Genomic DNA, 14,344 nt, shown 5'->3' with positions numbered 1-14,344 from the left:
CAATCCTCCTGCTGCAGACTCCTCAGTTACTGGGACTAAAGGTGTATGCCACCATGCCCGGCTAATTATTTTTATTTTTTTCTAGAGACAGGGTCTTGCTTTGTTGCCCAGGCTGATCTGGAACTCCTTGGATCAAGTGATTCTCCCACCTTGGCCTCCCAAAGTGTTGGGATTACAGGTGTGAGCCACCACACCTGACCTTAAGTCTTGTTTATATTAATTAGCCTATGATAAAACTGGTCTCATTATATGCCATTTACTTAAGTTTACAGTTTCCAAAAACCTATCAATGACATTGAGATTTACTGTATCTGCCTTCTCAGGTGCTTCTTGCATTAAAAATAATGGCAGGCTAAGAATAAAATGATTATTTTGTGTCTAGCTTCCTGGTTAAAGAGAACTCAGAAACCAACATATGTACCAAAGATTTGAAAATCTATGTGTTTTCTCCCACCATGTACCAATATCCCCTTTGACTCTTCCTATAATGTCAGTTTACAAGAACGAGATGAAAAATAGATAGCTGACTTTGCCTTTTCATGCCGAACGGTATCATCCTCCTCTCAGAATGGTAAACTACATGGCTGGCTACCTATATGGAATCCCCAGTTTGCCCCAGGAGAGATGCTGATTATCTTTCAGTGCTTCAATGTAGTCTACTTTCACCTGATGTAATTTTCTGTGTGAATTTAGGCAAGGCCAATTTCCCCATCCTTTTTGCAAAAAAGGGGTGAATACCTGCTTTTCTCTAATTACTTAGAGTCCAAAGGTAAAGGACAGAGGGTAAATACTAGAAGGCTGTAACTCATGAATTATTTCATGAATAATTTTGAAAGATTAAATAGAACTGAATGGAAAGTGTCATAAGGCACCATACACATTATGAGTGAGCTACTGTTTCAGAAACGTTTATGTCAGTTACAAATAGGTATGCATGCGTTTACTGGGTAATGATGTAAAACATTTTTTACTGCAGGTTCCAGGCAAAAATTTGGAAGCCACTGCCCCACACTATTTATCATTGGTCTTAAGTGCTGAACTGCCCCACTCCTGGACCATTGCCGAAAGGTGTGGCTTCAGATATATTTGCAAGCACTTTCTTCTAGCACAGCACTCCTTGTCACTACTGGCTCATTCTGAACTTTGTGATTCTACTCTGAAGAAGACAATACCTTCTTAGCCCCAAGAAAAATAATATCTATTTTTAAGCACTTTGCATGTGTGTCATTCATCTGGTACTTGACTTTTCTTTTCTACACATATACATTTCCTAACTAAATGGAAAAAGTAGGGATGGGGCTATAGTTACCCTGTGACAAATATGGTATCCTTATACATACAAGATGCTTGATCAACATCCTTAGAATAAGCCTTTATTCTCTGGCAGAGTCCCACTTCTGGAATCAATGTCTACTCAACTCTGGTCAATTTAGGGACTGGAAAAGTTTATGTTGTATCTAGGCTTATTTGACTGACCAAGGTATTTAACCAACTCCATCACCCACTCCTAAGCTATTCTTAGAATGACTACTATTGATGATTTCCAGATTTTGTAAACTCAAATGAAATAAGCTCTCATTAGCTAATAAAAATGGGTTATCTACTTTTCTTGGGGGTTAGATGACACTCCTTTTTTATTTGACACCTACTCTACTATGTAGGAAAGGGTGATTCAAGAAACTTCCAACTTTCTCTCAACTGCTGTATTTAGTAGAATTATTTTCTTTTGCAGAAAGGATTAACATTTTAAATATTTGGTAAATGCATAACTATTTTACCTGACTTTAACATGCTGGGATTACAGTATGCAAAACCCCATTTCAAAAAGTAAAACAAACTGAAATGAATTCCCTATACCTACAATTCTCTATATCCTATTCATACTAAACAACCAAATATTCATAGCTTACACAGCAAAAATCAAACTTTTACTACCTGCTTATTCATTTCTGTGATGTTTATCCAGACTTTGTTCAAACCCATCTCTCCAGATTCAATCTTCTCAAGTTGTTTTTGCTTGCTGAGTAGTTCTTCATTAAGTTTGGGGATTTCTTGGAATGAGCTTTTCTGATTAGATTCCACTAAAAAGACAAAATAAGAACAATCATAACTAGCATAAAGTGCCCTCATGGTCCTAAGATGAAAAAATCATCAAACAGTAGGAAAGAAGATGGATTAATAAAAGTTAATTCTCACATTGTTCTTTTATTTATGTAAATATATATCTTTCACACTAAAGCTCCCATTTTAACTGGGGCTATTTCACTGCTGGCAATGCAACTTTTAAAAGTTAGCCAACTAAAAATCATAACAGAATGTGAGCAGAAAGAGTTGGCTTTGAATCTCAATTCTGTGACTTACTATGATCTTGAGCAAATTACTCAAATTCTTAGAGCTCAGTTTCCTCATCTGTAATACAGCGATAAAATATACTTTCACAGGACTGTTAATATTAAGTGAGAGAATGGCTACAAAGCACTTAAGATAGCTGGTCATAGATGATAAATGCTAAGTACTGACCAGCTCAATTAAGGAGCTTTTAGATTAGTCAATTAAGATTTATAAATCTACTCCATTAATGCCCAAGGTGAGATTATAAGTTATATTTCTAAATGCTTAAATCTTTTTCTACCTTAGTCAACTGCAAGGGGGAGGTTTTACCACCTTTCGAATGCTGTTACGAGGACTAAGATTTTTAATCTTTTTCATAAGTAGTAAACAGTATTTTCTTAAGTCTTAAATCACCCCAAAACTCAAAATGAAATAGAAGATAAAAGAATATGCTAGGTGAAGTATAGTGTGATATTTGGCCTTTCTTTTGGGAAACAATAGCTCCTGAATGGTTTAGGGATTTGCCAGCCTGAAGGCAGAGGCCTGAAACAATGCTTTCTCTTCTTTCTTTAAAGAGCATTTTCCCTTTTCATAGAAAATAAAATATTAATAATGGCTGGTCCTCCAGAATAAAACCTACATCCTTTTTTTTTTTAAAGCCACAGACCGCCTTAGTTATTATATGCTTCCTTAAAACTAAAAACTGGCATAAAAGACCCATATAAAATAACTTCCTAAAATGTAAGCTCCAAGACTATTTTGTTCATTTCTACATGGTCAGCTACATTTTGTTCATTTGTTCATGTGCTATTTTGTTCACTTCTATACTTAGAACACTCCTGACACATTAAAATGTTAATTAAAATTAAAATTTTAAGCACTCAATCAATATTTATCATCTGAATAAATATTTTGCCTTTGCTTAACTTCCAATTACATTTCTCATCACTTTACCTACCTCTTCAACCTACTTGTGGCCAAGCTGATCTTCCTGACACACTAACCTTTGAAGCCTCATGACCCTTGCACATGCTATGGTTTTTGCCTAGATGCCCTTGGCTTGTCTCTTCTTTATTTCTACCACTTTGGCCTAGTTCATTCCTTTTAAGATTCAGCACCAACAGCCAGGACACTCGGACCACTGCACCTCTTTTCACTCCAAATTCTACCATGCACTTAACACGTGGTACTGTAACTTTACTCATCGGTCTCCTCTACCAAATGGTGAGATGCTTGAGGACAAAGACTAGATCTAACTTGGGTATGCATTTCCAGCAGCCAGCACAGAGCCAGGTACTCAGAAGGGTTCAAATGCTTGTTCTGTGAAATAATTGCAGGGTATGAAATGGAGTTAATGTTATACTATTAAGTTAAACCAAAAAAACCCTCAACAAATAACCCAGGCTGGGTGCGGTGGCTCACACCTGTAATCCTAGCACTTTGGGAGGCCAAGGTGGGTGGATCACCTGAGGTGAGGAGTTTGAGACCAGCCTGGTCAACATGGCAAAACCCTGTCTCTACTAAAAATACAAAAATTAGCCAGGCGTGGTGGGGCATGCCTGTAATCCCAGTTACTTGGGAGGCTGAGGAAGGAGAATCACTTGAATCTGGGAGGTGGAGGTTGTGTTGAGCCCAGATCTTGCCACCGCACTCCAGCCTGTGCGGCCGGAGCAAGACTCCATCTCAAAAACAAACAAACAAACAAAACCAAATAAAAAACCCAAACACATTTAACAAGATCCCCCACAAAATGAGGAGTGATGGTGGTATCCTTATTTTAAGCAAGCTTACTACTGAAAATTCAGAATAATTAAAAGAAATGAGATATATTTATTCATTTTCCAAAAATGTTTGCCAAAGGGCTTCATTATAATGACAGACTTCCTACATGCTTTAACATTAAAAAAAAATTGATATATGGTAATTGTACATATTTACAGGGTACACAGCAATGTTTCCATACATGTAATGTATAGTGATCAGAGTAATTAGCATATCCATCATCTCAAACATTTATCATTTCTTTGTGTCGGGAATATTTGATATCCTCCTTATAGCTATTTGGAACTATCTAGTGTTAACTCTAGTCATGCTACAGTGGTACATAACACTAGAACTTTCTCCTCCTATCTAGCTGTAATTTTTCATCCTTTAACCAATCTCTCCCTATCCCTTCTTCCCCTATTCTTCTCAGTCTCTAGTATCCTCTGTTGTATTTTTTACTTGTATAGAATCAAATTTTTTTGAAATATATTTTTATTTTGTTTAGACATGAGATCTCTGTTACCTAGGCTGGAAGGCAGTGGCATGATCATAGCTCACTGCAGTTTCAAATGCCTGGGCTCAGGTGATCCTTCTGCCTCAGCCTCCTGAGTAGCTGGGACTACAAACTTGTGCCACCACGCCCAGCTATTTTTAATTTTTTTTAGAGATGGTGTCTTGCTATGCTTCCCTGGGCTGGTCTCAAACCCCTGGGCTCAAGTGATCCTTCTGCCTCAGCCTCCTTAGTTGTTGGGATTACAGGCGTGAGTTACCATACCCAGTGAGATAAACTTTTCTTATCTTCCACATGAGTGAGAACATGCAGTGTTTAACTTTCCGTTCCCAGCTCATTTCACTTAACAATGTCCTTCAGTTCCATCCATATTGCCGAGAATGACAGGATTTCATTCTTTTTTATGGCTGAATAGTATTCTACTGTGTATATATACTGCATTTTCTTCATCCATCTGCTGTTGGACACCTAGGTTGATTCCATATATTGGCTATTGTGAATAATGCTATAATAAACATGGGGGTGTGGATGTTTCTTCCACATACTGATTTCCTTTTGCCCAGTAGTTCCCAGCAGGTGCTTTTAATGTAGCACTTGATTTACACATGGTTTACAGGAATATATCTATCTCATACAGTAAAGACATTTTACCAGCCAGTCTAAATTCATTTCACTGAATTTCCTATACATTTTCAGTTAGGTTATAAAGAAAAACTCATCCAACAAACATCTGCCATACTCAGGTACCCTGAAGGGGCAAGGGGCGAAGTCTCTCTTTCCTGCAGTCTATACGCATGAACTAGGAGGTAGGAGTGGAAGAGGAAATAGACAAATACATAAATAACCTGGGTTACAATTATTAACTAAGAAACACATAAAGCTGACCAGCCCTGAAAATATTCTGGATCCTGAGGACTCTATGAGCCAAGAGGGGATCACAATGATTATCTGGTTTGGAGCTTTTTAGGAGAGACAAGTCAAGTAGAGGTACTTTTATTACATAAATGGGAGGAAGTGTAGCAAACAAACAACTTCTGATTACTAATTCATGTTTTTCCAACAAAGGAAGCAAACAACTTAAAATTTTGTATGTTAATGCTCAAAAGAATTTACCTAGTTCTTTTGATTTCCTAATCTTTAAGATGAGGAAATGGAAAAATGTAAACATATACCACTCAAATAGTAAACATATTGCTGACAGCAATATTTTATATTTATACAATGTCTTTCCAGTTTGCAATAAACTTTTATGTATTAATTATTCAACAACTTGTTATTAAGCCCCCACCATGTGTCCACCCCTGCACCGGCACTAGTATATGCAAAAGACCCTGAAGCTCTCAGTCTAGTGGGGAGTCAGGCACGGTCACAGAATTACTATACAGTGTGACCGATGTTATGACAGACGAATGCCCAAGGTGCTTTGGTAGCACAAATACATCTTTATGTTTTATAGATGAGAAAGTGAAGGCCCAGAAAGAATAAGTGACTTGTCTAAGTTTTACAGCTAGTTTTGCAAAGCCAGAATTCAAAAAGTCAGACCTTCTGCTCCTAGGACCAGTACTTTTTCTAGTATACTTTAGAGGTCACAGATACCTATATCCCCAATGCCCTCGTTAGCACAAGACCATCTTTAAGTTCTGTGCTAAATGACCAAGTCACTACTTTGTCTGTATGGCCAGAAAAGGAGGTGCCTGATTTATTTATACTTTTCCAAATTTCTTTTCATTTACTCAAGTCTTTCATAGTGGAGTGACAGAAAAGGATGGTTGAGAATAGAATCTTCCTTAGAATAACTGTGGAGGTTTTTTGAAGTATCTGGTTTTGGAAAAAAGAATACTGAGCTAAGAGTTTCAGGGCCAGTCAGTACTTTTAGCTTAAGGATCAAGTTTCTCTTTGACGAGAAAAAAAAAAAGAAAAAAAAAGGCCAAGCCTATCTGCTTTGCTTTCTATTTCAGGTATTTTAGCAATCCTTCCTTTCCTTGCAAGTGTCTTGGAAAATTTATAGAAATAAAATCAAGAAGTTCTGTATTTCTCAAAAAGGTATTAAAGCCAGACAAGCAGGCGGTCTTATCCAAGTTCGTGAATCCCACTGTCTTCTTGAAAAACAAGAAAAAAAAATTAACCTTAAAAAATATATTTAGGCAGGGCGTGGTGGCTCAGGCCTGTAATCCCAGCACTTTGGGAGGCCGAGAAGAGTGAATTACCTGAGGTCAGGAGTTCGAGACCAGCCTGGCCAACAAGGTGAAACCCTGTCTCTACTAAAAATACAAAAAATTAGCTGCATGTGGTGGCATGCGCCTGTAATTCCCAGCTACTCAGGAGGCTGTGGTAGGAGAATCACTTGAACCTGGGAGTTAGAGGTTGCAGTGAGCCGAGATCGTGCCATTGCACTCCAGCCTTGGTAACAAGAGCAAAACTCCATCTCAAAAACAACCAACCAACCAACCAAAAAAAAAAAAAATTTTTTTTTAAAGTAGAAGCATAATTCAAAGAAAGATTATTTAAACCTAACAAGATTGGTTCCATTTAGTCAAGATATTGGTTCTCACAAAATAACTCCTAAGTAGTCTACGATGGTTTAGCCTATGGACTGACTACACCCCATTCCCTACCCTCCCTCAGGAAGTCCTGCTTTGCAATGTCAGGAAGACATTGCAGGTGCTGGCATTTCTATGGTAGCGAATCAAAGCCAACAAAACAGCTGGACTGACAATTCCAAATCTGCTTCATTCAGCTGGCTGACAAATGTAGTTAGGGTCCCAGGGGAATGTGGCTCAATGGTAGAAAGCAGGGTCCGCAGTCCAGGGTATAATTCTTGACATCTCCTGAAGACAATATAGTATTTCCAGGGATTGGTATTAACAAGTGTTCAATAAATATTTGTTGACTGATTGCCAGGTCTATTATATGTACAAGTACTACATTTTTAAAATGTAGTACGTTATTTGCATTCCCAAAGAAATTACCTGAAAAGCTCAGCTAAGCTATAAATTACATAAGTATCCTGTAAACACAGGTACAGAGCAGTCAGAAAAAGGAATCCCTGGATGGGTGAATTGAGCAATGTTTTGAAATATATAAATAAATAATTGCTATATGTGATCAAAACAAGCTACAGCACAAGCCTATAGCTGAACTACAAGCCTAACTAACTACAGGGCTGTAGTTAGGAGACCCAATTAACTACAGAGAGATGACGGCACACACAGGTGTCTTCAGTGGTTACCTATGGTTGAACACTGTTTCTGAGAACCTAATTTCCAAGTTATGCTTACTACTTACAAAGAAAAAATTGGCCTCAGAGACACTGTACAATACTGTAAGGACAACTATAAAGGAGGAAAAATAAATATGGGGTATATATCTCATTGTTTCTTATACCATACTCTAAAAATTGGTAATCCAGGTTAGGATTCTGGCAGAGAATTGTGGCATACTGAATCCCCAGCCCCAGAATCAGAAACTCAGAAGAAAACCAAAGTCAGTATTTTTTTTTTAAGCAACATCACTAGAAACATCATTAACACACTAAAAATTAGCTGTTCTTAGGCTGGGTTCAAAACTTGAGTAACTGTAGGCAGCCAAGAGAAGTTGGGATATTGCAATCTTCTAGGCTTCAGATGGGAAAGTGAGGATACTGTAATCTAGGCTTAAGATGGAAAGTAAGAACTTTAATTCCAGTTCTGGAGCCAGATTTCTTTATGACCTTGAGAAAGCCTTGTGGTCAGTTTCCTGGTGTGCTCATGCTATTAAGGTTAGGGTATTTGTGATTAAGTTGAAACTGGTTCCTTTGCTTAGAAGATTAACCCTTGAAACCTAGAGCCAAAAGTTTCAGTGTTGCTAAAAAAAAAAAAAAAAAAAAAAAAAAAAAAAAAATTCTGTTAAATTCGGTCAAAGCTATTATGCAAACATACCTTTTGGAAAAAGTAATTTGGGCCGAGCACAATGGCTCAAAGTTGTAATTCCAGCACTTCGGGAGGCTGAGGCAGGCAGATCACTTGAGCCCAGGAGTTCGAGACCAGTCTGGGCAACATAGCAAAACTCTGTCTTTTACAAACATACAAAAATTAGCAGAGGGTGGCGCGTGCCTGTAGTTTCAGCTATTGGGATTGGGGGTGTGGGGTGCTGACACGGGAGGACTGCTTGAGCCCATGAAGTCAAGGCTGCAACGAGCCAGATGCCACTGCACTCCAGCTTGAGTGACAGAGCAAGACCTTATCTCAAAAAAAAAAAAAAAAAAAAAAGAAAAAGAAATGAAAAAGTAATTTGGATGTGTAAAATATAACTTTACAATTTAGAATATACAAAACTCTGTGACTTCAAAACCTCCTTAAACTTTAAAACTCACTCATGAGATAAACACTTCTGACAGTTACACAGTGTTCAAAGTAGGTATGGTTGTTGTAAGCCCTTCACGAGTATGTAACTTAGTTCAAGTTTCCTAAAACTTTAAAATGATAACACTCATTAATGGTATTTAAATGTTTTTTTCTTGAAACAGATCGTGTTACTAGTATAAGCACAGCTAAGGAGAGAAATCTATCAGTCCTTGCTCTAAGCTTGAAAACTGATAAGTATGCAGAAAACCAGTTCTTCCTGTTTCTTCTACTAAACTTCTTTTAGATTACTGATCAAGTTGATATCAAAGAGATCTGTAGGCACTTGAAGAAATGTGCATAGGCTTACAAGGCCACCAGGAACAGTGGTGCAGACAGTAGTGTTATAAATGTGAATTTGGGCAGCAAGGGGCAAGAGGACGCTCAGCTCTGTCATACTTAATCACTGAACAAATTACTTAATCCTTCTAAGAGCACAAAATAATAAAAATAATACCCATCTCACCGGATTATTTTGTAAAGAAAATGATTTGAGACTTGGCACAGAGTAGGCCTTCCACAAATGTTAGCTACTCTTATTATTGCCCATTCCTATGCTCCTATTCAGTCCTTCTAAAGAGGCAATTGTTTGACAGATGCTCCCACATTCTTTCTCAAATGGCCCTGTGAGGTGGAAGGAATAGCCCAGTGTTGTCATTGCCACTTTATGCTCGGGGAGATGCAAGCCATAAGTAGAGGTTACACCAAGTTCTAGACTCCTACCCCTAGGGTAGGAGTCTCTTGCCTTTTGCACGCTAAGCATTGACTGCAATGCCATTATTTCAGATGCTACTTGTCCCGCTGGTGCATAAGCACTGCCTTTTATTTGTGAGTTTAAAAACAAATAAGTGTTACAATATTCAAGCAGAGAGCTCAAAAAGAGTATAAAAATACTGAGAGGAACGTATAATTGCTCCACTAGAATGGGCAAAACTCTTCGTTCAGCAGGGTTGACTTTGTCCCAGAACCTGGAAAGGAGTCCAGGATTACACCCTGAAAAGAGTGACCACTGCCGGGTGTGGTGGCTCACGCCTGTAATCCTAGCACTTTGGGAGGCTGAGGTAGGTGGACCACCTGAGGTCAGGAGTTTGAGACCAGCCTGGCCAACATGGTGAAACCCCGTCTCTACTAAAAAGACAAAAAAATTAGCTGGGCGTGGTGGCACACACCTGTAATCCCAGTTACTCAGAAGGCTGACCATGAGAATCACTTGAACCTGGGTGGCGGATGTTGCAGTGAGCCGAGATTGCGCCACTGTACTCCAGCCTAGGCGACAGAGCAAGACCCTGTCTCAAAAAAAAAAAAAAAAAAAAAAAAAAAGACAGTAACCACTTACTTACTTGTTCGAAATTTTTCCTTGAGGGCATCCAGATCCTCCTTGAGAGCAACCTGCATCCACACCAAGCCAACACAGGCCACAACACAGGCAGCAAGGATGACAAAACCACAGAGCGGATAACAGATCTTGCAGCATCGTAAATAGTCTCCCCTGCTCAAGAGGACAAATTCAAAATTCAAGAGTACAAAAGTGATTATGGGTATAGCTTTATTAGAAATAGTACACGTTTTGCCACGCAATTATCTCCTTTAAATGAATAACCAGTGAATTAACCAGGGGAGGTAGGGTAAAGCACTTAAATAAATAAATAATATGACCTATTAAGGGTTCATCTACTGGATACAAAGGTTTCAAATATCACATAAAACAGAAGGAGTTCCTGCAGGTAAAAGGAAGAACCTAAAGGCACTGCAGCTGTCATTATCAGGAGGGAGGTCTTTGAATACAAGCTCAGGTCACAAAAGTGTAAAGACCAATGTTTCTCTGCAATTCCATCTCTGCACTGTAATTTGCCTATTGATTTCTCTCTCAAATACATACTCACTCACTCTGGGGAACCTTGTTCCAGTTTACTGAAACTTTATAAACTTTTGAGCAAGTTTTACTGCAAAAGAAATGAAAGAAACAGGATCTGTAGTTTTAAGTGGACACCTGGTGTATTCTAGCTTATTGGCTCAGAAGTAAGGAAACATAGAAGGGGCTGGATTTCACACAAAACATCAACCAACCTTCAAGGTCTAAACTAACTTAGTAGGGTTACTACTCCAGGTACCTTCTGATGAAGGTAACACTTCAACTGATCTTCATAACCAAACCCAGGATTGCCCTTAACAGCCTAAGCTGACAAAGCTCATTAGAAATCAAACTCTTCCTTTAACAAAACAAGACATTTTAAACCAACCAACCACTCAATGTCAGCACCCTGACCTTCTGCCTAGCCATTGTTTCTACATCCTCAGCAGAATCCTCTTTTCTTTTATTGTGCTCTGAGAGAGTCAAAGGACGTTTTTAAAGTTCCCTTTAGTCCTTTCCCATCCTGAGCCCCAATCCCAATGTCCTCAAATCTTACTACTTGATTTGCCTAGTGGTCTCTCCACCTATGAATGGCTAGGGAAAATGATGCCTCTTCTTTTGCCCCCCCACCCCACCTACTCTCAAGGCTCATACTTCCTACAGTATCTCTCTCACCATATTTCCCCACCACCAATATTCAGACTCATCAAGAGTGCAAAAACGAAATAATTTGCAGTCTTAAAGTCTCTGCTTCTCCTTTGTTCTACACTGTTTTAAAAAGTCTAGTCCCCAAAGCTTCTCTGCTCCTCTGTCTCCATTCTTTGCTTCTTTAGGACTCCCTGGGCTCTTGGCACATTCTCCAAGTCCACATTTCCACCTCAGATTTGGAGCTTTTCTTTCTACACCTAAAGACAGATCTCTAACTTATTCTTCATTCAGGATCTGAACTTACCTTCTCCCTAAAACCGTTTTTCCCTCTTTGACTTCCAAGGCCTACACCCTTTTTTCTTCCTAAGGACTTCCTTTCTCCTTCCTGTCAATGTGGCCCCTTGGTAGTGCAAGGAGATGCCTTCTTCCCATTCCACCTTTCACCACTACTCACTTGGCAAAGCGAGAGCGATTTCCAACCACACCGAATTCCTCTTCCTCTTCGGAGCTGGACTCAGAGTCTGAGTCGGGAGGCTCAGTGCGAAGCAGGCGGTGACTGCTTGGGCCTTTCTTGGGCTTCTTTCTCCGGCTGTCCCCAGCCAAACCAATCAATGCATTGAGCTCTTTGCGCTTTTTCATCTTTTTGTGTGGGGTGAGTGGAGCCCCGACTCCTGAGCTGCCAGGTTCGTACCCGACGCCCAATTCTCTTCCTGCCTTGGAGCTGCCTTCCAGGGTTGGGAATCCTGGGCCAGAGCCCCCTGGTCACTCCCACCTAGGGGTGGGACTGACCAGATCCGCCAGGGACTGGAGATTGGAGCCCAGAGGAAACTGGAACTCAGATGGGTGGGGGAAATCACATAGAAATGGCCAAGGAGCTGGTGACCCCAAAGGATAAGGCCTTGGGTGCAGAGTGTTAGTAGAGGGTGGAGAGGGACCTTTATCTCCCAAAGGGCGAAAAAAAAGCCAGGTCAAAAATGAAGGATTCTCAGCCCGGATAAGTAGGCAATACTTCTAAGGGTGCTCCAGGAGGTGAGGAAGGGCACGCTTAAAATACGTGTTTTGGACCTCCGGAGCAGGATTTCCAATGGAGAGGGAAGAGAAACTCGTTCTTGAATGGGAAGAGAGTGGGGAGGTGCAGAGTAAGAAAGTGGGAACGCGTCAGTCCCTTCCTTGCAGGAGAGGTGGCGGCAGGAGGGGTCTCCCAGCAGCTACAATCCAAACACTGCTTGGCCGCAGAGAAAATGCCCGGGCCAGGAAGCCGGCTGGGGTGGGTGATGATCACCGTTCTCCGGCCTCCGTCCTGAACGTGAAGGGGGCCCGAGGCCGAGGAAGATCCGGAGCCCGGCTCGAAGGGTCGGCCTGAGAGAAGCCAGTCCCGCGCCTGCTAGACCCCCGCCCCGCTGTCTGGGCCTTGGGGACACGGTGCCGCGGGCGACGGCGGCTCCGCCGACCGAAAGCGCTCCCGCCCGGAGTTTGAGGTCTCCGGCACGGGCAACTCTCGGCCACTCACACGCGCAGGCCCCACTCCAGCCGCGACTCCGGCCCCTGCTCCGGCTTCGGCCGCGGCTGCTCCCGACACGTTGTTGTTGGCGTTGGTGGTGGCGGCGGCGGCGGCGGCGGCCGCGAGCTCCAGCCCCGGGCCATCGCTCCAGCCCCAGATCACTTCCCCTTTGGCAGCGGCCGCCTGCGCCGCCTGCCAGTAAGCCGCACTCCCATTGGTCGCCCGCTGGGGTGACGTCACGCCGGGGCGAAAGTCGTGGCGGAGAGGTCGGGCGTTAAAGGGGCCCTGCCCCGGCTGGGGCTGGGTCCCACCTGCCGATTAGGGTGGCCCCGCCCCCAGGAGGGCTTCCGGGACCTGCTGCGAACCTGAGCCGGGTGGAGTCCTGCATCCTGCGGAGCGCGGGCTGGGCAGGCTAAGCGCCCGGCTGCTCGACCTACTTCGAAAGTTCATCAGCCGCCCAGGCCCCCTGGACTAACCAAGTCTGAAGGCTCCGCCTCTCTGACTCTCACACAGGCTGTTAAAAGTTTAGGCGCGTTTCAGATTAATTAACACATTCATTCAGTCAATAAATATTTATTGAGAGCTTACTTACTACGTGTCAGGAGCTGTTCTAGCGCTGGGGATACAGCCATGAACAAAATAACCAGGGTCCTTGTCTTCCTGTATAGTGTTGCCAGATTTAGCAAATAAAAATGTAGGACACCCAGTAAAGTTTGGATTTCAGAGAAACAGCAAACAATTTTTTAGCATTAAGACATCCCATGCAACATCTGGGACATCCTCACACTAAAAAATTATTCATTGTGTATGTGAAATGCAAGTTTAACTGAGCATCGTGTATCTTATCTGCCAATCTATTCCTGCAGTTTATTTATACTCTAGAGGGAGGAGAGCAACAATAGGCAAACATATTAAATGTCAGGAAGTGATAAGTGTTATGATGAAAATTGAAACACGGTCAGGTGATGGGGAGTGCCTCTGTGAAAAGGGAACATTTAGTCAGCTTATCGGAGGAGAGGTGAGGGAATGAGCTGTGCAGTGGCTACAGGAAGGAATGACCAGGAAGACCTGTTGTGGCTGGACCAGAAGAGCAAGGAGCAGAGTAATAGGAAATGAGGTCAGAGAAGCATGAGGCCAGGGCTTTAGGGCCTTATGGATCACTGAAAGGACTTTGGGAAAGCACTGGGGGCTTTAAGCTGAGAGGTAGCATACTCTGGCTTTTCCGTAAAAAAAAAAAAAAAATCACTCTGGGCCAGCGCGGTGGCTCACGCCTGTAATCCCAGCATTTTGGGAGGCTGAGGTGGGCGGATCACAAGGTCAGGAGATGGAGACCATCCTGGCCAATATGGTGAAACCCT

At 41.7% G+C, this 14,344-nt stretch overlaps 1 protein-coding gene across 2 annotated transcripts in view; it reads right to left on the bottom strand.

Moving 5' to 3' along the window:
* The window catches only part of EFCAB14 (EF-hand calcium binding domain 14), a 44,583-nt gene extending 30,758 nt beyond the window's left edge, over positions 1 to 13,825 (bottom strand). Inside the window, exons 1-3 of one of the 2 annotated variants that reach the window (XM_034964441.3) lie at positions 11,940 to 13,825; positions 10,326 to 10,474; positions 1,936 to 2,081 (exon numbers count right to left, since the gene is read on the bottom strand). In XM_034964441.3, coding sequence (XP_034820332.1) covers positions 1,936 to 2,081; positions 10,326 to 10,474; positions 11,940 to 12,124 — 480 coding nt within the window. In that variant the 5' untranslated portion in view covers positions 12,125 to 13,825. The remainder of the gene's footprint in view (positions 1 to 1,935; positions 2,082 to 10,325; positions 10,475 to 11,939) is intronic. The other variant, XM_014345002.4, reaches the window with a different exon arrangement.
* Positions 13,826 to 14,344: the final 519 nt, after the last annotated feature.

This window comes from Pan paniscus, chromosome 1, assembly GCF_029289425.2.
Source record: "Pan paniscus chromosome 1, NHGRI_mPanPan1-v2.0_pri, whole genome shotgun sequence".
NCBI lineage: Eukaryota > Metazoa > Chordata > Mammalia > Primates > Hominidae > Pan > Pan paniscus.
This window is presented reverse-complemented; position numbering and strand designations above follow the sequence as displayed.